Below are 22,571 nucleotides of genomic sequence, written 5' to 3'. Positions count from 1 at the left end.
GGCGGTATGCTTCGAGGCGGTTTCCGAAAAACTGGATTTCCGGCAGCCCCCTGCAGTTGTGTGGAGGTGCCGGTCGTCTAGGGATCCCCCTTGCCATCGGAACCATCTCCTCTACAATCAAGTCATGTGGCGTTGGGAGAAGCGCACCCCCCATGCCACTTTAAAAACCATCTCTGCGCAGGTATCTTCTGCTATCTGAGTCCTCAAAGGACCCACAAATAGAAGAAGATGGTCATCATCGGGCACCATGGACAACCAGCAAGCAAGCAGGTGTGTGTGTGTGTGTGTGTGTGTGTGTGTGTGTGTGTGTGTGTGTGTGTGTGTGTGTGTGTGTGTGTGTGTGTGTGTGTGTGTGTGTGTGTGTGTGTGTGTGTGTGTGTGTGTGTCGGCCCTGTGATGGTCTGGCAGCCTGTCCAGGGTGTCTCCCTGCCTGCTGCCCAATGACTGCTGGAATGGGCTCCGGCATCCCCGTGACCCTGAGAGCAGGATAAGCGGTTAAGACAATGGGCCGATGGATGGATTGTCCAGCGTGTTAGACCAATAAAATATAAGCCGAGGGTAAACCCTGTTACCTCGAGAGTTTAGTTGGCTAATGCCAGCATGGCGAGAAGCTGGGGCGAGGTGTTCAACTACAACACTGCTGCCTTCAGTCTAACCCACAACACCATCACTGGTCCTCTTCATCTACACCATTTTTTCCATCTTTTTCAAAATGTGCTAGGGGTAGACAGGCTTAAAACAAGTGCTTAATTTCTCTTTAATTATCGCTGTCTGTGTTTGGATCTGTTGTATTTATAACAGCTGTATTGTCTTACAGTAAATACAAACACAGATGAGAATGCTGGTGCTGAGTTGTCCAGCATAATTTTTGACATTTGAAAAACAATATCTGAAAGCATTGGTGGCAACACATCGGTGCCCTGAGCTGGGTAACAGTCGTTCTGTTCTGCTATATCCCAATCTGTTAGGGATTCCCTGGGAGGGATTCTCCGGGGTGCGGGTTCTGGCCCTGCCAGGTGACTTGTCCTACGCAGCCAGTCATGGAGTGTACCTCTCTGATGAGCAGGTAAACAGGTTTTCACTGACATCACAGGTCACAATAATGAGGCTCTCTGAAAGAGGAGCACTTTGAAACTGTGTTTTGTTTTTGGTTTGTTTTGGGGTCCCAGGGCCATGTGAGAGACATCATCTATAAGGGAACAGCAGAGCAGATCTGCCAAGCTGCATTGCCTGATGGGAAAGTGCCGTTGGTAAGTCCTTCTTCCTGGTACCAGAAACTGAATCTGACACAGTGTTGCTAGATGTAGAAAGCTACCCACCGGTTGTCCAGGGAATGAGATGATTCTGATGACTTTTGTGATCATCTGAGGTCCATTTTAAAATGCTGTGAACAGCACTTAAGAGTGGTCTCCACAGTCCACGCTATATGAGTGTCAGTGTGATGAACTCAGCTCAAAGTAGAAAGCCTTCCATTGTGGTGCGTCGATGAAGAACGCAGCTAGCTGTGAGAACCAATGTGAATTGCAGGACACATTGATCATTGACATTTCGAACACAACTTGCGACCCTAGGAGGGCCACACCTGTCTGAGCGTCACTTTGCCATCAATCGGGAAGGAGAGGGCAAAAACATAAGCGTTTGCCTTTTTTTTTTGTTCCCACCTCTACACCCGCGGCTGGGGAGTCCTAGGCCTCTGCTTTTTTGTACCTCCAAGTGCAGACCCCATTTACGGGAGCATCTTCACGCCGGTCTTCCTCTTGGGCCACGCCGTGTCGGTTTCACCATAGCCCCCGTCCTCAGTTCTCCCACACACCCCTCTCCGGGACCGGTGCACCTTCGCCGGGTCCCGCATGAGTCCGGCACGGCAGCCGGTGAATGTGATGGTCTCCAACTGTATTTCGCTGCTGACCGCGTTATGCGTGCGGGTCGGGGTTTTCGTGAGTGGTGAGCGAGCTCTCGGTGTCTCCATGCGGGGCAGTTCCCTTTCTCTGGCGTGCCGGTTTGAGCGGAAGGTGCTGGGCCTCCAGCCAAAAGCCAGACGTGAGCTTTCCCACCCGCATGCAGGGGGGCAACCACGCCGCAACTTGAAACCGCCATTCGACTATGACCTCAGATCAGACGAGACAACCCGCTGAATTTAAGCATATTACTATGACGACAGGCATGGGTGCAAGTCCATGAATACTGGGATGGCATCCAGTGCTTTACCTGTGCCCCCGTCTATAGGGTTAGTGGTTGTGTCAGGAAGGGAATGCGACGTAAAATTTTGCCAAATCAGTATGCAGATTGACAAGACCGCCATCGGTGCTGTGCCCTCACCGGGTACCGATGGAAACTATCAAATCCGCTGTGGCGACCCCTGGGAAACAGGGAACAAGCCGAAAGAAGAAGAAGATTCCTATGTATATGTTGTAGGGATACCACACTCCATTAGTAGCCACGATACTGAACAGTCTTCTGTGTGTCTCTGAAGATCAGTGCTACATATAACTAAATAAGAAAGTGAGAATAACAATGCTACATTATACAACTTTATGTAGCATTGTCATCAGGGCCGGATTAAATGGATAGATTACACTAGGCAGAGCATTTTTCTTGACCCCCCCCCCTCCCCCTCCCATCCCACCCCCAAACAAGCACATTTTGATACTTTGTAAACAAACAATATTACTTTTAACTGCCACATGGTTATTATGGTTAATTAGTTAGGTATATATTTTTGTTTATTATTATTATCTATTTATAGGTTAAAATATTTTATGTTAAATATTTTCAATTTAGACCAAAAGTTGATGTTTTTATCCATCTGTCTGGGCCCCCCCTGTGGCAACTACACCCTAGGCAGCTGCCTAGTTTGCCTGTGCCTAGATCCGGCCCTGGTTGTCATTTGCATTCTTTTACACAATGCAGCATATCAGCAAACCAGGAAGTAAGTTTTCACATTCTTAGTGTCTACCAGTGATGGCTGGCATACACAATTTAGTGGCGGTGGCAAAATTATCTTTATATGTTGTTGAGATCACACTCCATTAGCACCCATAAGACTGACCAGTCATATGTATGTCTCAGAAACACCACCAACATTGTGTCAGTGATGTCACTGGTGGACATTCTGTGTATGTGAAAACGTACTTCCTGGTTTTCCAATACACTGTGTTGTATAAGAAAATACAGATGACAATGCTGCATACAGCTGTATAATGTAGCATTTTTATTCTCATTTTCTCATATAGTTATATGTAGCGTTGATCTTCAGCGTTAGACAGAAGACTGCTCAGTGTCAGCAAATAAAGAGCTCATGTTGAAAATCCTGATAGTTTCCCTTCAAATTTTGGAAGTAACGGCAAACTGGTGGTGGTCTCAGGTCCCAACAGCAAAATACAAGGTTTGAATCCAGCCCAGGACCTATGTTGCATCCTGCCCCTGTCCTTTTCCCTTTTCTTACTGTTTAAATAAAGTAGAAAATACAAAGAATACTCTTAAAAAAGTGGTAGGTACATACAGGGTTCACACCGAGCTAATAAGGTCTGTGGTCTGCTCTCTGCAGGTGTCCGGTCCAGTCTTCTTCAACAGGGAGGTGTCAGAGAAGTTGCTCCAGACCCACGTCACCCCTCCTCTGGATGGCTGCACCTACCTGGGAATGGACTCCGGAGCCCCTCCACTCCAGGTGTTGGCTGTCTCCTCTCGGCCTCCTCCTCTCAGCTCAGTTTCAGTGATGATTTACAATCCATCTTTTGGCACAGTTGAAGGCAGTTTCTTTCCAAAACAACAAAATATAGATTTGATGGGGAAAATGATGCTTGACAGTAACTGCTTGATTCCTCAGATACAACTCATCACTTGATCTAAATTGTTAGGTGTTTTGTTGGGTGTCCTTATGGCTCAACCTATTAATGCATATCATGTTGGCTCAGGTCTTAGTGCAAACTCCTGGGTTCATATCTAGCCCAGGTGGTTGCATGTCTCCCTTTGTTTGTCCACCTGATATGTCACTTTAATATTTATTCTAAACTGCCAAATAATTAATCTGCCCTTCTAATTAATATGCCAAATCAAATATGCAGAAAGGTTATTTTTTTATAACAAAAGTTTGGTCAGCTGCTGTTAGTTATTACCTTCAGTTGAAATGTGCATCAAGTTTCATTGTTATGGCTCTACTGTGCCTTAATTGTTTGTTTCTATTCTTTCACTCTGTAGATTTCTCTTTACCTGGATATGCTGATGTGCCTGTGTTCGGACATGACTTACACACGGTTTGTCAACGAGGAAAGACAGGGCTGCTGTTCTCCTCTTGGATCGCAGGGGACGTTGGTGAGGAGTGGGCGTGCTGAGCTATGGAGGATACTAAGAGGAGCACAGCTCAGTATGGGTAGATGTCTCTCCTTCTGACTCCTGCTCCCCTCATTTGGGCTGTCTGTCTTTTTTTTGTCGGAGCCCTTTCTTTCTCTAGACCCCGTCAGTGCAGTTAACAGACTCCACCCTAAATGTGCTTTCACGTCACCACAGATAGTGGCCGTTATGTCATATCTCTGACTTATGGCTGCTTGGAGGGTTTCCTACCTACAGTATGTCTGCTTAGTTTATGATGCTGTGATGTTATCATGATGCTTGCTAATTTACTAGCCTTCACATGGCTGTTCATGGCAGTGGGTAGATCTACAGGTGGCCATCCTTTGCTTAGGTTCTGTGTCAGAAGACCAACACATGCCAATAAACATGAAGCAAAGCAATTGGGAGGTTTATAAAAAAACTCTTCCATTTGTCATCTGTCTAAATCGGTTGGTCACGCTACCACACATCTGGTGTCCCTCTCTAAAAAGCGAGGTACATCCGCAAAGTAAATGGTCCACTCATAACTTTGGTGGGGATGAGGTTACTGTGACATGATATATCAAAATCATAAACAATGACAGTGCTGGATTGTGGGTAGCGTTGGTTTTGTTGATAGTACGACTTGTTTACTCTGATCATTTTAAACGTTTGGCATAGTGTAAGGCAGCAGTGCTGGCCCACATACATCATGCAATGTGATCAGTCCACAAGACCCATTTGGCTTGTAAGGTTAGTTTGACACTAAACAGAACTACAAAAAAAGCTCTTAAGGCTCACAGTGGCTCTTAGCCTCTCCATGGCCCAATAATCATGAGAGTAAGTGTTTCTACTGGGTCCTCATTTATATGCTGGTGTCTTCTGGACAGTGTATGTTCCTGGGGGCAGCTATGACTACCTGGCTCCATCTGGGAAGGAGCACATCGGCCGCCTGATCCAGGAGGGCACAGACAGAATCACTCTCTCCCACATCCAGGTGAAACTTTGTCTGGTTCTGGTTCTGCCAGCTCAGCTATCACTGTGCCAGTTCTGAAAAAAAAACTGACCCCGGGTCTGGCTGATTCGCCCCCCCCCCCCTTCAGAGAGCACTTTGCGTGAGTGAAAGAGCCCGGGTGATCAACAGCGTCCTGGAGGGAGAAGTCACTGTGGCATCTGGAGCTGTGGTGCAGCACTGCCACCTGCAGGTCAGAACCGCTTACTACATGCTCCTGTGGTTTCACGGGAACAGATTTTTTTTCCCCAGATAGGTTGATTCCTAGAGGTCGATGTATTGCTTGTAAGAGTTCGATCCAAATCAGCAGTACAGGGGGGCTGGGAATGTATCCCAGCATGCATTAGGCTGAAGGCAGGGAGACACCCAGTCCATCACAGGGCCTGCACACGTGCACATTTTCTCTCAAACCATCCACAGTCCTATTTAAGAGTATCCAGTTCACCAAACGTACATATCCTTGGACTGTGTGAGGAAACTGAGGACTATTTGGAAGAAATCTTAACCAACAGAGGGAGAACATGCAAAACCAAAAGGCTGTAAGGCAACAGTGTAGATAACTAAGCTACTATGCTGCCCACCCCGCATGCCTGATACCTATTTAAAACATTCCCAAAATTCATGGATTTTGAAAGGGGGAAACGTGTCTCTCTCTCAATCCTTTTATTCGTGACTCCCTCCCCCCTCTTTTTCTCCCCAATTGTACTTGGCCAATTACCCTATTTTCCGAGCTGTTCTGTTCGCTGCTGCACCCCTTCTGCCGATCCGGGGAGGGCTGCAGACGACCACATGCCCCCTCTGATACATGTGGAGTCGCCAGCCGCTTCTTTTCACCTGGCAGTGAGGAGTTTCACCAGGGGGACATAGCGCGTGGGAGGCTCACGCTATTCCCCCCCAGTTCCCCCTCCCCCCCTAAACAGGCACCCCAACCGACCAGAGGAGGTACTAGCGCAGCAACCAGGACACATACCCACATCCGGCTTCCCACCCGCAGATATGGTCAATTGTTTCTGTAGGGACGCCTGACAAAGCTGGCGGTAACACGGGGATTTGAACCAGCAAGCCCTGTGTTGGTAGGCAACGGAATAGACCGCTACGCTACCCGTACGCCCCTTTCTTAAGCCTTTAAAAGTGTGTTTGTGTGTGTATGTGTGTGTGTGTGTTTGTGTATACACTAGTGTCTTTGGCCCCAGGAATTTGTTATTAAAGACAACTACCCAGCCTCCAGACAAATATTACCACTTTGTCAACATGAGTAAGACAAAGGAGATGCGCCTTGGAGGCAACAAGACCATCATGCCCCACCCACTGTCAAAGCCACTTTAGATTAATGCCCAACAGCAAATGGAGAAAGTACTGTGTTTTAAATACCTTGGCACTGAAATAGACCAGACCCTCTCTTTCTCGGGGAATGGGGAGGCTGTTTATGAGAAGGCCCAGCAGCAACTTTTTCTGCTGTGGAAACTTAGAGGGTTCAATGTCAAAAAAGAGTTCCTGAGTAGTGTCTACCAAGCTCTGATTGAAAGTATACTGACCTTCAAACATTGTGTCCTGATTTGGTTGCTTGTCTGTGAGGAGCAAAGCCAAACTCTCCAGAGTGGTCAACAAGGGAAGCAGAATCACAGGCTGCACACAGACCCAGCTCTTAGAACATCAGGAAAAACAGCACATAGAATGGCCAACAAAATCCTCGATGATACAGCCCATCCCCTTCATACCTCTTTCGAGATGATGACGCCAGGGTGGAGGTTCAGAGTCCCCTGTGTACAGAAGTGTTGTTTTAAAAAATCCTTTATCCCCACTGCCATTGCAGAGCTCAACAGCAACTATAGAGGAAGCTATGGACTTGCAGAGCTGAGCTAGCATACAGCCCTTGATATTTATTATCTAAATTTTAACTGCCACTGGTCAACTTTTTAACTTTTAACTCCTGTTGAGTACACAACCTTTACTGCAGTTTACCTTTTTACTGCGTAAGATTTTACTACATGTACTGTGTTGTCTTTTTATGTGCATTTGATGATCTTATATGTACTGTATTGTATCACTACGTGAGCTATACTCCAGCGAAAGACAAATTTCCATTTTTGCCTGTATTGGTGGACAATAAAGTTTTTGAAAGATGAAAGTTGAAAGTCTTCAAATATTTAAATTGAACTTGTCAAACTGACATATAATTATAACATTACGATGAACTCTTACCTTTCTTTCCAGGGTCATCTGGCAGTCCCTTCAGGTTGTTTGCTGTCGGGCTTGGAGTTCACCTCTTCATCACACATAAGACAGCTAGAACTGACCACTGACATAATCATCCAGGGACACCGTATCCAGCTGGGCGAGCTGAAACTGAGCATATACACAGTGCTGGGGGCCCAAGATAAGGTGCTTTACCTGACTTCTCTTTTTCTCTTCATATATCTTCTGTCACCGTCTTGCTATTCAACATTTCAACATACTAGTCTTGGAGCAAACAGGATTTTCCACAGTTTCTTTGAATTTCTATGTGGTACATGGTGTCTCTGTGGTTTTAGAAAGGTTGAGAACAGGGTTATGAACCTTGACACTTCCCTGTTGGCCTCTCCTCCTCTTCTTTCTGTCCAGAACTGAGTGTCTCCTTTCTCTTCCCCAGGTCTCCTGTGATACTGGCAGTACCTCCTTCCTCAACATGGAATGGAGCCTCCTCTACAGCCGCACAGGAATCCAGTAGGAATCAGTCCTTCTCTCCTGCAACTTGTCTTCTAGTTGACCTTGGTTAACCATATGAAAACTTCCTCTTGCCTCGTTGACATCTTACCAACATCTCTGTTTAAAAATGTCCTTGGCTCTATTGGTCCTATCCATAATCAACAACTCTATCTGGTCATGTCCCTGCTCAATTCAGACAAGCTGTTATTCAACCACTTCTCAAAAAAATCAAATGTTGATCCTTCTCTACCCCAAAATTACAGGCCCACCTCCAAGTTGCCTTTTATAGCCAACATTTTAGAAATAGTGGTTGCTAAGCAGCTCATAACTGCAATAGATGAGCATAATATCATTGATAAGTTTCAATCTGGCTTCCACCGATTGCACTCAGCAGAACAGTTCTTCTTAGACTCTCAAATGATATCTTGATGCATGGTGATGCAGAAGAATTTTCGGTGTTGGTGCTGTTGCATCTCAGTGCAACTTTTGATACTGTGGACCACCGTGTCTTGATTGAGAGACTTTGGCAGTGGGTGGGCATCTCTGGGTCAGCCCTGCAGTGGTTCTCCTCCTACCTCTCTGATAGGAGTTTTGCAGTTTCTGTTGGCAGCTTTGCCTCCTCATCTGAAACTCTGTATTGTGGTGTGCCTCAAGGTTCAGTCCTTGGTCCTATTCTGTTTTCCTTGTATATACATCCCCTTGGACAGATAATAAGGCACTTTAAAGGTATCTTCTATCACTGCTACACAGATGATATTCAATTATATGTCTCATTTAAACATTAAAACATAGCTAAATTTTCAGCATTAAATAACTGCCTAAACACTATAAAGAACTGGATGGCAGATAATTTCTTACAGCTAAATGGAGACAAAACGGAAATCCTTACTTCTGCCCCTCCTAGTCTTGTCCCTAAAATAAGGAATGGTCTTGGGTCTCATCTCATTGGTTCACTCTTCCATAAGAAATCTAGGTATCACTATGGCTCAAGCTCTGCTCTGGACCGACATGTCAAGTTTTTGGTTCACTCTTGTTTTTTCCAGCTGTCTCAAGCAGAGATGGAAATGTTAATTCATGCTTTTATATCATCCTGTTGTGACTACTGTAACTCCCTTTTCACCTGCCTGAGCAAAATATTCCTGAATCATTTACAAGTGGTCCAAAAATCTGCTGCTAAACTCTTGACCAGGTCCTCCAAAAGTTCTCATGTGGCACTGATTCTGATTGCTCTCCACTGGCTCCCTATCAAATTCAGAATCCAATTCAAAGTTATTGTGATCACCTATAGAGCTCTGCATGGTCAGGCATCTGCTTACATTAGAGATCTACTGTAGCCCTATGTCACCAGCTGGTCTCTAAGGTCCTCTGATCAGGGTTTTCTGGTTGTTCCTCAAAGGAGATTGTGCTTTTGAGGTTGTAGCTCCTAAACCTGAAAATTCTCTCCCTTTGGACTTAAGATCTGTGGACACCTTTAAAAAGTAACTCAAGACCGATTTGTTTAGACCTCTTTGTGTAATTTTTCTATTTTCTGTTTTTATTGTGTTTTATGTTGTACGTATGTTTATGCTTTATTTCCTCTGTGAAGCACTTTGTGACATCTTTGCTCTCAAAAGGTGCTATACAAGTAAAGTCACTTACCTTTGACCCCTTTGTCATTTTTATAATGATATGATAAAGCCTGAGCTACACACACACACACATATATATGTATATGTGTGTGTGTGTGTATATATATATATATGTATATATATTTCTTCAATTGATTCATGAATTATCTAGTCTATAAAATGTCAAAAATACAAAAATGACAACTTCATATCATAAGTTCCCAGAGACCAAAATTCTGGCTTAAAAGTTTTCATTTAGTCTGACTAGCAGTCAAAAAACAGTTGTAGTGAGAATTTGGGAAAGTTGTAAAATATTATTAATTTTATAATGATATGAATCAAACAAAGGCAATGAAATCTTGTATTTGTGAAGCTGTAACCAGCAAATATTCGGTATTCTTACTTGATGAATAACGAAAACAACAAGTTGATTGTCAAAATTTTAATCGACTAATCGTTTCAGCACACGTATGTATGAAGGAAGGAGAAAATAAAAACATCACTTGAATTCTCTCACTTGCTGGTATCAAGTTGTACTTGTTTGTTCATTTCCTGACAGGAAGTCTGTTTCATCATTAATCTTATATTGAGAAGAGAGTGAGTGTTCTCTCTTCTCTTCTTTCTCCTTGCATCTTCTTCTCTCTTTTTCTCTCTCTCTATCTTCTCCTCTCATCCCTCCCCAGGCCTGAGGAACTGTGGGCTACGGGCTCTCAGCGCTCCCTTTTGGAAGCGCGGCTTTTTCCAGTCTTCCATCCCAGGGGTGGCGCTGCGGGACTGCAGGGAGGCGTGGGCTGGCTCCTGGGTGGTCCTGGCAGCCTGGAGAGCTGGAGAGAGTCGTGGAGGCTGTCGCTCAAAGAGGTGATGTCGCTTACGCACCAGGAGGCGGAGCTCCAGTGGAGGGAGGAGCTATTGTTCCTGGCGGGGAGGAGGAGGGTGATTGACACGTTGACGGGCCACAAAGCTGTCAGCCTGCTGCCTTGCTTCAGAGCTGCTGTGCTGGGAGGACAGCAGGAGAAACTGCTGGAGACGTTGGACTCTAGTAAGTTGAGTGTAATAAAAATCCAAATTCCTGTTTAACTTTTTTTAAGTTTCAGATTTATCAGCTTGAACTTTTGAGAGATTCTGGGATATTTTGTATTTTGACGTTTTTGTTACTTGTTAGGGCCATAACACAAGTCTTGTTACCTCATGAAATTATAATAACGCTCATACATCATCATATCTGTCATCCAATTAACTTGGTCGACATGTTAATGAAATATAAAGGCTAATTATGGGACACATTTTTCATCTCAGTGATTACACCGGTGACTACTGTGAGAATGTAAAATGACTCTCTCCTCTCTCTTTCTGTTCCTGTCTCCATCTCCCTGTTTATTTGTCTGTCTCTGACTTTTGGCCCCTGTATCTTTTTCTATCTGATTGTCTATCTTTCCCTTTCTCTCTTTCTGTTTCTGTCTGTCTCTCTCTCACTCTGTCTCCAGTTGCAGCAGGCCGCATATCGGATCAGGGGGCGGAGCCGGGGGCGTCTCAGGGGGTGGAGCTTGGTGTTTCTGCCCGCTGTCTTGCCTGTATAGCCGATGTCTTGGGCTGCCTGGCAGGAGAGGGCAAGGGAGGACTGAGGAGTGGCCCTGCAGCCAACCAAGCCTGGAGGCATGCATTCTCTCTGCTGGAGGCGGGGCATCTGCTCGCAGGCATCAACGCCTTGGCCAAACAGAGAGCCAACTGGCTGGGCAGGTGAAAGAGGATCAGGGCTAGTGTGACAGAGAGCAGTGAATGGGAAGAGAGAAGTGGTACTGGGTAGAATGGAGGGATCACTGTCTCAGCTTTTGTGACAAAATGGGATCAGATTGATTGATTATTAAGTAAATGATCTTATACACTATGTCTAACCTACAGGCGGGTTTCTCAGATCCAGTATTTGGGACAAGCAATCAGGTCAGATTGGTGTGTTCAGGCATCATTAACCTATCTGCATTGGTTATCTTGGTAATGACAGAGGCGTGTCTATGTATATTAACCGGAATCTGACAAGCTGAAGGCTATTAATGGTGCTGCGTCCTTTATATATATATATATATATATATATATATATATATATATATATATATATATATGGCAGCACAGTGGTGCAGTGGTTAGCGCGGTCACCTCACAGCAAGAATGACCTGGGTTTGAGCCCTGGGGTAGTCCAACCTTGGTGGGTCATCCCGGGTCATCCTCTGTGTGGAGTTTGCATGTTCTCCCCGTGTCTGCGTGGGTTTCCTCCGGGGGCTCGGGTTTCTTCCCACAGTCCAAAGACATGTAGGTCCGGTGAATTGGCCATACTAAATCATCCCTAGGAATGAGTGTGTGTGTGTGTGTGTGTGTGTGTGTGTGTGTGTGTGTGTGTGTGTGTATGTATGTGTTGGCTCTGTGATGGCCTGGCGGCCTGTCCAGGGTGTCTCCCCGCCTGCCGCCCAATGACTGCTGGAATAGGCTCCAGCATCCCCCGCGACCCTGAGAGCGGGATAAGCGGTTAAGATAATGGATGGCTGGGGGGTCCACGGTGGTGTAGCGGTCTAAGCATCGGCTTTGTGTCGATGCAGTTGCCCACTAGGGACCGGGGTTCGCACCTCGGTCTCATCAGATCCGACTATGGCCGGACTCGAAGCAGCAATAATTGGTAACGCTGTCTTCGGGAGGGGGGCAGAGTTGGCTTGTGTTCATCACGTGAATGCATATCTGTGTGTATCGGAAAAAGCAGTTGTTCAGCCTGGATTCGCCTTGTCACAAAAGTGGCTAGGCGTCTCCTTCGAGACTGCTGGCCAGAGAGATGCAGCTGGCGAATGCATGCAGTACGAGGGTGGGTGTTTGAACTAAAATAGGGATCGATTGGCCACTAAATTGGGAGAAATCAGAAATAATAATTAAAAAAAAGTTAATGGATGGCTGGATGGATGGATATATATATATATATACGTATATATATATAAAATTATTCACACACACACACACACACACACACATATGTATATATATATATATATATATGTGTGTGTGTGTGTGTGTGTGTGTGTGTGTGTGTTTGTGTGTGTATGTGTGTGTGTGTGAATAATCTTGCATAGACAGACCTCCATCTCATTACTGTGTGACATCACATTTCAAGTGATGTTAAGGACAGTTGGACATTGAATATGAGCAGCCAGACTCAGACACATATCTAGAATTGTGATTTGAATTACATCTCAAATCACCAGTGATTGTGGTTTGAATCTCATTTACAAAGATTAGTGTCAATGTGGTTTTTCGCTGCCCAGACCTCATACACAAGAAATTGGATCCCTATCTGGATATGCCAAAAGTCAATTTTGAGCCGACAATCTGAACATAACCATAGAGGAAAACCAGTCGTGTGTATTTTGACTGCCCCCCACAGGCCGGACCTGCTGGTGCGAGCAGCGCGGCACTATGAAGGGGCAGGGCAGGTGCTGCTCAGACAGGCAGTGATGTCATCACAGAAATTTGTCATCGTTGGCCAAGATGAAATCCCACCAATAGAGGAGTGGCAGGAGGTGGAATGCCCTGCTAGGCTGGACCTGGCTGGTGAGTGATGCATCATGGGCCTTCCCAGAACTGTTAAAAACATAGGATTTTCAATAGTAATAATTACAAGTTTAAGAGTTTTTATAGAGGGGCATCCCGGTAACATAGCGGTCTTTTCCATTGCCTACTAACACGGGGCTCGCTGGATCGAATCCCCATGTTACCTCTGGCTTGGTTGGGCGTCCCTACAGACATAATTGGCCGTGTCTGCGGGTGGGAAGCCAGATGTGGGTAGGTGTCCTGGTCACTGCACTAGCGCCTCCTCTGGTCAGTCGGGGTGCTTGTTCGGGGGGGGCGGGGGAACTGGGGGGGAATAGCATGATCCTCCCACACGCTACGTCCTCCTGGTGAAACTCCTCACTGTCAGGTGAAAAGAAGCGGCTGGCGACGCCACATGTATCGGAGGAGGTATGTGGTAGTCTGCAGCCCTCCCCAGATCAGCAGAAGGGGTGGAGCAGTGACCTGGATGGCTTGGAAGAGTGGGGTAATTGGCTGGATACAACTGCGGAGAAAAAGGGAGAAAAAAAAACTAGCTGAGGTTCAGAAATCAGTATGATCCGCATGTTCCAGGCTGTTGAAGTAGGTAGAGGTTAGGTATTATCCATGTAAAAGGTCTTTGGTTGATTTTGGCTGATTGTCCAGGTGGCTGGAGTGACACCCCTCCCATTGCCTTTGAGCATGGCGGCTCAGTGACCAACGTTGCGGTGAAGGTGGATGGAAAGTGTCCCATTGGTGCCCGGGCCCGTCGCATCAGGGAGCCTCGCCTCCTGTTGGTCAGCCACACCGGAGGACGAGATAGTGGGGTTGCTACAGAGATAGTCTGTGAAAAGCTTGAGGACCTTAAGGACCACTGTCAGCCGCATGCACCTGGTAAGGCTGACAGCGTGCTATGGGATAGATCGGTTTCTATGAAATGGAGAGGTTACTGTGTGATGGATAGGTTATTATTGGTTGGACAGCGTGCTATACCGTAGTCAGGTTACTATTGGAGCCAATAGGTTTTATTGGAAAGGACAGATTATTATGAGATGGAAAATTTCCTTTTTTTTTTTTGACATGGTCCAACCAGTACATCTGTAGACAGCTGCGGGACATCAAGCTTGGATTTGTTCGACCTCAACTGTGTGTTAATTTGTCTATCTGTTTGCATTTGTCTGTTTATCTGGCTGTTTCTATTTGTGTGTTTGCATGTGTGTGTGTGTGTGTGTGTGTGTGTGTGTGTGTGTGTGTGTGTGTGTGTGTGTGTGTGTGTGTGTGTGTGTGTGTGTATTTGTGTGTGTTCTAGGAGCCCTGCTGAAGGTAGTGTGTGTGTGTAGTGGGCTTTTTTCCCTCTCTTCCAAGCAGCCTCTAGAGGAGCAGCTCCTGCAGCGCTGGGGAGGAGGTGTGGAGCTCCACAGTTGGTCCATCCTGCCCCATGGTTCTGGGCTGGGTGAGAGTCACAGCTAAACCAAAACAAACACTGTGAACACTAAAGGCAGGAAGGCCAAGAAAGGTCATAAGGTCATCTCCTCTTCCTGCAGGTACCAGCAGTATCCTGGCGGGGGCGCTGCTGGCTGCTGTCTACAGATGTACTGGTCGGACCTATGACACAAACTCCCTTATCCACGCGGTCCTGCATCTGGAGCAGATACTCACCACGGGTCTTTCTCGCTCTCTTGCCCTCTATTTATCATTAGCCGTTATAACAACAGCTAAGCAAATTTTCCTCTCCTCCCTCCTCCCCTCCTTTGACTCCAGGAGGAGGCTGGCAGGACCAGGTGGGTGGCTTGGTGGGAGGAATCAAGGTTGGGCGTTCCAAAGCCTGTCTCCCCCTGCGGGTGGTAGTGGAACATCTCAGTCCTCCGGATGACTTCCTGGTTGCTCTGCAGCAGCACCTCCTATTGGTCTACACTGGGAAGACCCGTCTTGCACGCAATTTACTGCAGGTTAGCCTTTCTGTCTCATTGATGACGTCCAACATGGAGTCTGTAGGGAGCACCTTTAGGGTCTCGAGACAAAGGAAGAATTTAAAAAAAAATCCAAAAGCTGTATTGGCTGACCTGACACAATTTAACAGAAATTCTTCTTTGATGTGGCTCACACATCAGACAACACAACAAATAACACAAAAACAGACAACAAATTACAAAGACACATGAGTAAAAAGGTTAAAAAAATTGACAATTGACAATGGAGAAATGTTAGAAGAAAGGTTAAAGGTTTATCCATTTGTGGAATGGATAAAGTGCTTATTTTAACTTATTTAGGGTGCTTATGATGAAGAGGGAGCTGAGCCGGAAGGCAAAGCTCTCAATTTACCAGTCAATCTTTGTTCCAACCCTCACCTGTGGTCATGAGCTTTGGGTAGTGACCGAAAGAGTGAGATCGCGGATACAAGCAACTGAAATGGGTTTCCTCCGTAGGGTGTCTGGGCTCAGCCTTAGAGGTCAGATGAGGAGCTCGGACATCCGGAGGGAGCTCGGAGTAGAGCCGCTGCTCCTTCGCGTCGAAAGGAGTCAGTTGAGGTGGTTCGGGCATCTGATTAGGATGCCCCCTGGGCGCCTTCCTTTTGGAGGTTTACCGGGCACGGCCAACTGGGAGGAGACCCCGGGGTAGACCCAGAACTTGCTGGAGGGACTCCATGTCCAATCTGACCTGTGAACGCCTTGGGATGCCCCAGGAGGAGCTGGAGGGTGTTGCTGGGGAGAGGGACGTCTGGAGTGCCCTACTTAGCTTGCTGCCACCGTGACCCGACCCCGGAGAAGCGGCTGATAATGAATGAATGAATGAATGAATGGCTGAGGGAATGAAGAACTTATAACAGTAGTAAGTAAAGAATTGGTGGAGGGGGTACGAGGGGTCCTGTGTAATGAGGGAGGATTTTAGAAGGTTGGACCGAGTGTACAACTCAGATAGTGGAGCTTGGATTGAGCCTGTTATCTTACTGGCCTGATTGGTGATCCGAGAGAGTTTTGTTTTTGATGGTGAGAGCATTGTACCAGGATGATATATTGAAAGTGATTTACAGATTCAATGAGTGACTTCTAGTTAGAGTCAGAAGTCAGTCTGATGAGAAGGCCGGGTGTCACGATCAGGGCGTTCACACTTTCCTAGAAAAGGAGACCACTTTTGAAATCTGATGTGAGGTCTGTGGTTGCGAGTGACTCTGTCGGGATCCATCACACTCACTGTAAGGAATCGTAATACCTTACAGTGTTGGAGTTGTTGGCTGTATGAAAACAACTTATTCATTAAGTCATTAAACATAATTTTGCCTTTCTATATTTATTTAGCTACTAAGAACTTCACAAAAAGCTACTGACTAACTATTCGGCAGCACTGAAGAACTTCCTATATTGGATTCTGTAAACAGGAAGTCCTCGGAAGGATGAGAGCAGAAACAGGAAGAAGTGAACGGCTCTTTTATATCAAGAAACCTCATCTGCTTACATGCAGTACAGTAGAGAAGGAGGAAGTCGTAGTTTTCAGTAGATATGAAGTCCAGATAGTACAAACTGCTCACCTCAGCAGGGTTAAAAGGCACACCTTCCTGTATTTCTTGTTAGTAAATGCTTTACATCAACCACCTCAACGCTAGCAAGTTAGTGAGATATATGGTAACAGATATACATGGAGCTATATGGTATGTGATATATGGTAACAGATGAAAATACATGGCGATATATGGTATGAGATATACACTACCGTTCAAAAGTTTGGGATCACCCAAACAATTTTGTGTTTTCCATGAAAAGTCACACTTATTCACCACCACATGTTGTGAAATGAATAGAAAATAGAGTCAAGACATTGACAAGGTTAGAAATAATGATTTGTATTTGAAATAAGATTTTTTTTACATCAAACTTTGCTTTCGTCAAAGAATCCTCCATTTGCAGCAATTACAGCATTGCAGACCTTTGGCATTCTAGCTGTTAATTTGTTGAGGTAATCTGGAGAAATTGCACCCCACGCTTCCAGAAGCAGCTCCCACAAGTTGGATTGGTTGGACGGGCACTTCTTTGAGCAGATTGAGTTTCTGGAGCATCACATTTGTGGGGTCAATTAAACGCTCAAAATGGCCAGAAAAAGAGAACTTTCATCTGAAACTCGACAGTCTATTCTTGTTCTTAGAAATGAAGGCTATTCCATGCGAGAAATTGCTAAGAAATTGAAGATTTCCTACACCGGTGTGTACTACTCCCTTCAGAGGACAGCACAAACAGGCTCTAACAGGTACTATTTAATGAAGATGCCAGTTGGGGACCTGTGAGGCGTCTGTTTCTCAAACTAGAGACTCTAATGTACTTATCTTCTTGCTCAGTTGTGCAACGCGGCCTCCCACTTCTTTTTCTACTCTGGTTAGAGCCTGTTTGTGCTGTCCTCTGAAGGGAGTAGTACACACCGGTGTAGGAAATCTTCAATTTCTTAGCAATTTCTCGCATGGAATAGCCTTCATTTCTAAGAACAAGAATAGACTGTCGAGTTTCAGATGAAAGTTCTCTTTTTCTGGCCATTTTGAGCGTTTAATTGACCCCACAAATGTGATGCTCCAGAAACTCAATCTGCTCAAAGAAGTGCCCGTCCAACCAATCCAACTTGTGGGAGCTGCTTCTGGAAGCGTGGGGTGCAATTTCTCCAGATTACCTCAACAAATTAACAGCTAGAATGCCAAAGGTCTGCAATGCTGTAATTGCTGCAAATGGAGGATTCTTTGACGAAAGCAAAGTTTGATGTAAAAAAAATCTTATTTCAAATACAAATCATTATTTCTAACCTTGTCAATGTCTTGACTCTATTTTCTATTCATTTCACAACATGTGGTGGTGAATAAGTGTGACTTTTCATGGAAAACACAAAATTGTTTGGGTGATCCCAAACTTTTGAACGGTAGTGTATGGTAACAGATGAAGATACATGGAGATATATGGTATGAGATATATGGTAACATGAAGATACATGGAGATATATGGTATGAGATATATGGTAACAGATGAAGATACATGGAGATATATGGTATGAGATATATGGTAACAGATGAAGATACATGGAGATGTATGGTATGAGATATATGGTAACAGATGAAGATACATGGAGATATATGGTATGAGATATATGGTAACATGAAGATACATGGAGATATATGGTATGAGATATATGGTAACATGAAGATACATGGAGATATATGGTATGAGATATATGGTAACAGATGAAGATACATGGAGATGTATGGTATGAGATATATGGTAACATGAAGATACATGGAGATATATGGTATGAGATATATGGTAACAGATGAAGATACATGGAGATGTATGGTATGAGATATATGGTAACATGAAGATACATGGAGATATATGGTATGAGATATATGGTAACAGATGAAGATACATGGAGACTAGGGCTGGGTGAGATGCTGAAGATTCAAGAGGTAATCGTGATGATTTTGGTGGAGATATAAAAGTAGGCAACATTGTGAATGTCACGGAGATTTTTTTTTATCCCCCCCCCCCCCCGTTTTTCCCCGCAGTTTTATCCGGCCAGTTACCCCTCTCTTCCCGGCCATCCAGGTCACTGCTCCAGCCCTCTGCTGATCCGGGGAGGGCTGCGGACTACCATATGCCTCCTCCGATACATGTGGAGTCACTGGCCTCTTCTTTTCACCTGACAGTGAGGAGTTTCACCAGGGGGATGTAGGAGGATCACGCTGTTCCCACTCCCCCCTGAACAGGTGCCCTGACCGACCAGAGGAGGCGTTAGTTCAGCGACCAGGACACATACCCACATCCAGCTTCCCACCCACAGACACAGCTCATTGTGTCTGTAGGGACGCCTGACCAAGCCAGAGGTAATACAGGGATTCAAACCGATGATCCCCATGTTGGTAGGCAACGGAATAGACCACTACGCTACCCGCATGCCCCCATCGCAGTGATCCAAGGCAGCTCCCAGGCTCTGGAACTCACTCCCCCAAATCATTAGAGACTCAGAATCTCTCCCACCCTTCCAATCCCATCTCAAGACACACCTCTTCTCCATTGCCTTCTCGTGCCCCACTCCCCACCCCGTCCTCTCATCCATCCCTAATCTGAGGCAGACTAAGGACCGAGCACTCCACCTGCTGCCCCCTCCTCTTGGAACTCCATCCCCAAACACATGAGACACTGCTGCGATCTGCCCACACTCAAGTCATCAATCAGGACTCAAGTCTTCAGACTTCGTCTGCGATATATGTGATTTATGATGTTTGTTTTTCTTGCCCTTTTGTGTCTGTTTAAGTGGGAGTACTGGTGGTGTCATGTGTGGCTGCCGCTTCTCCCTCTCGTAGCCCCTTCCCATCCACCCCTGTATGACTGTGTTATGTTTTTCTGTTGTCTTGTCTTTGAGTATTAGAAAAGCGCTATATACGTTTAATTTATTATTATTATTATTTATTATCTTGATGTGCTTTTGATGCATCCATCGAGTTTCCTGAAGACCAGACTAGTGGCGGTAGTCTTGTGACGCCTCCTTGTCTTGCAAGTCTGACAGTTGATAGAGTAGCAAGCAAGCATGGCCACTCCTTCGTCTCATTAAAGTCATGGAGGGTTTGCCGCATTGTGTAAGAATTTGCAAAAAATGCGAATTACAACGAAATGCATTTTTTTCCATATTAACAGATTGTCTGTCAGTGACGTCACCAGCGGACACGATGTCAGCGGTGTTTCACAAACACACACTAAAGTCTGCTCAGTGTTATTTATGGCTGCTAATGAATTTTTATTCCTACAACGTCTGTATAGGGATAATGTTGAAAATCACGATCATTTCCCTGTAGGATCTTTGACTCCATGTATAATTTATAAAATTGTAAATTCATTTCTCAGGGAGTTCTCCCAAAACTGTACTCTCACGTTTGAGAACAGTCAGAACCTTCTTGTTTGTAAGCATCTTATGTCATTTAGCCAGTTTGCATTACAACAATGTGTTTAATGTAAAATGGCCCTTATTGCTAAAAAATGATTGTCAGTCCATTTGAGAGAATGCATAAATATTGACAAACATATATCGTATGTCACCAGCAGTTATAAAACTATCAGTAGTTGTTAGTCATATTGCCCAGCCCCACTGGAAACAGAGAGACATCTTAGAAAAGTGCCGAACTGAGTTCGTCTCGTCAGTGTGGCATCTGGGATTGCCAGTATAGGGATGATGATGTTGGTTATATTAACGATAATATTGACTGTGACATAGGATGTGGTGCGGAGCTGGTACAGTCGTCTCCCCGCCATAGTCCAGAACGCCCAGCAACTGGTGGCCAACGCTGAGGAGTGTGCCCAGGCGTGTGCAGAGGGTGAGTCCCATCCGCCCCCACCTGTCAGCAGAATCCCATTAAAGACAGCAGGGCGACACAAGACTCCAATTCCCTCCTGTCTCCTTCCAGGGTCCCTCTCCAGACTAGGAGCCTGTCTGGACCGTTCTTGGCAGCAGAAGAAGCTGATGGCGCCCGGCTGTGAGCCGGCCGCTGTGAGAATCATGATGGAGGCCCTGAGGCCCCTGGCACTGGGCCAGAGTCTGGCAGGGGCCGGCGGGGGCGGATTCCTATATTTGCTGACCCGTCAGCCTGGACAGGGTCACGTGGTTCTGCAGGTCCTCAACAACACGCCGGTAAATCAGCAAAGAGAAATGCTTTGAAATAAGAAAATAGATGTTAAGTAATGTCAAGACAAGACAGGGAGTCCCCTTGCATTGAGAACCTTCTTCTTTGATAACTAATCACATGGGCGCTATTAGAACAAAATTGGATTATTACATTAAAAATGTTTTGTGGTGAGTTCCAGTTTAGAGTGTTACACAGTAAATAACCTTGTCTATACAGAAACAATGTGCTGCTTTGCTTCTTTACTCTGACACTGCAAAAGCGGCCATAGCCATCACTCCACTGTAAAACAGTAAAACAACCCCCTGCCTGTTAATGCCGGTTTGTTACCAAACCTCAGCTAGCCCCGGTTAAAGATGTAAAACTCAGTAAATGCTTACAATTATGATTGACTGGTTAAAAAGTCAGCATTATGACCATTTGATCTGCCTTATAGGGTCTTGGAGACTTCAGTGTTCACTCCGTTGAACTGGACATGGATGGGATAGTCTGCCGCCGGCCTGAGCCCACATTCTGACAGGACCTGGTAAGCTCCGTGAACCCAGGCTCACAGCGACTTACCGACAAGACTATCCAGCATGCCAATAACACGTTGGGTTTTATTACTAATCTCTGAAGTGTGACTTCTGTCAGTTTGAATGATGAAAGTAAATGGCTGAGCAATCTAAATCTTATTAACGGTCCCTATGAAAAATGGATATGCTTGAATATTTTCATGTCATTAACAGTGATGACCGTAGACTACACAGCAAATAAGGAAAGCGGCTGGTTAGTTTATTTACAAGTACACAGTGTTGTAATCCGAGTATCTGGTGGGCTCCTGTGATGGACTGCCAACCTGTCCAGGGCTTCTCCCTTCCTTCTACCTAACTCTTGCTGAAATAGCCTTCAGCCCCCCCACCCCCACCACGAATTGTATTAAGTGAAATGAGTATCAAGTTTCCTTTATTAATCCCCTTGGAGAAATTCAGTTACTGTAAATTAACCCATCCTAGCTATGATCTGTGTAGCTAGGAGCAGTGGGCTGCCGCCTTCATGCTGCGCCCGGGGACCAACTCCAGTTCTTTTTCCATTGCCTTGCTCAGGGGCACAGACAGGAGTATTAACCCTAACATGCATGTTTATTTTGATGGTGGGGGAAACCACAGCACCCGGAGAAAACCCACCGCAGACACGGGGAGAACATGCAAACTCCACACAGAGGATGACCTGGGATGACCCCCAAGGTTGGACAACCCCGGGGTTCAAACCCAGGACCTTCTTGCTGTGAGGCGGCAGCGGTAACCATCGGTCCACCATGCCGCACCGTGCCGCAAATGAATGGTGGGAAGGCAGATTTTCAGAGAACTGGCTGTTGTGGTCACAAACGAGGAAATCTTGTTTTCTGCCCTGTACAGTGCCATTACACCTTTCAGTATGATTCCAATGAGGAGTGGAGTAGAAATAACCACACACAAATAGCTCGTGGCTAGCTGTATAGATAATTGCAGTGATTATGAAATTAATGGTCACAGATTGCAAGAAATGTGTTGATTTTGTAAAGTGACTTTCGAGATTTTTTTCAGGTCGATTAGAAAATGTTAAATTTCAGCTGTATTCACAGTGTTGACAAAATAAACCTTTTGTACAGAAATCTCATACATCTCTGCCAGTGCCTATTTTGGTTTTGTGTGAGGAGAGCGAGATATAGATTGCAGAGGTGTAAAAACCAGGTCCAGAAAATAAAAGTCCAAACCATGTATTTGCTCCACTCATG

The 22,571-nt window shown here is 45.5% G+C and overlaps 1 protein-coding gene across 1 annotated transcript in view; it reads left to right on the top strand.

Moving 5' to 3' along the window:
- LOC130114074 (L-fucose kinase) overlaps window positions 1-22,442 on the top strand; it is a 28,285-nt gene extending 5,843 nt beyond the window's left edge. The window contains exons 6-23 of the mRNA XM_056281820.1: window positions 969-1,066; window positions 1,170-1,250; window positions 3,548-3,667; window positions 4,198-4,369; window positions 5,199-5,305; window positions 5,412-5,513; window positions 7,535-7,702; window positions 7,950-8,023; window positions 10,296-10,651; window positions 11,097-11,349; window positions 13,031-13,197; window positions 13,840-14,067; window positions 14,483-14,626; window positions 14,718-14,837; window positions 14,935-15,122; window positions 20,410-20,509; window positions 20,600-20,823; window positions 21,252-22,442. Of these exons, the coding sequence (XP_056137795.1) occupies window positions 969-1,066; window positions 1,170-1,250; window positions 3,548-3,667; window positions 4,198-4,369; window positions 5,199-5,305; window positions 5,412-5,513; window positions 7,535-7,702; window positions 7,950-8,023; window positions 10,296-10,651; window positions 11,097-11,349; window positions 13,031-13,197; window positions 13,840-14,067; window positions 14,483-14,626; window positions 14,718-14,837; window positions 14,935-15,122; window positions 20,410-20,509; window positions 20,600-20,823; window positions 21,252-21,332 (2,783 nt within the window). The 3' untranslated portion in view covers window positions 21,333-22,442. The remainder of the gene's footprint in view (window positions 1-968; window positions 1,067-1,169; window positions 1,251-3,547; window positions 3,668-4,197; window positions 4,370-5,198; window positions 5,306-5,411; window positions 5,514-7,534; window positions 7,703-7,949; window positions 8,024-10,295; window positions 10,652-11,096; window positions 11,350-13,030; window positions 13,198-13,839; window positions 14,068-14,482; window positions 14,627-14,717; window positions 14,838-14,934; window positions 15,123-20,409; window positions 20,510-20,599; window positions 20,824-21,251) is intronic.
- The last annotated feature ends 129 nt before the right edge of the window (window positions 22,443-22,571 follow it).

Source organism: Lampris incognitus, chromosome 6, assembly GCF_029633865.1.
Source record: "Lampris incognitus isolate fLamInc1 chromosome 6, fLamInc1.hap2, whole genome shotgun sequence".
NCBI classification, from domain to species: domain Eukaryota; kingdom Metazoa; phylum Chordata; class Actinopteri; order Lampriformes; family Lampridae; genus Lampris; species Lampris incognitus.
This window is presented reverse-complemented; position numbering and strand designations above follow the sequence as displayed.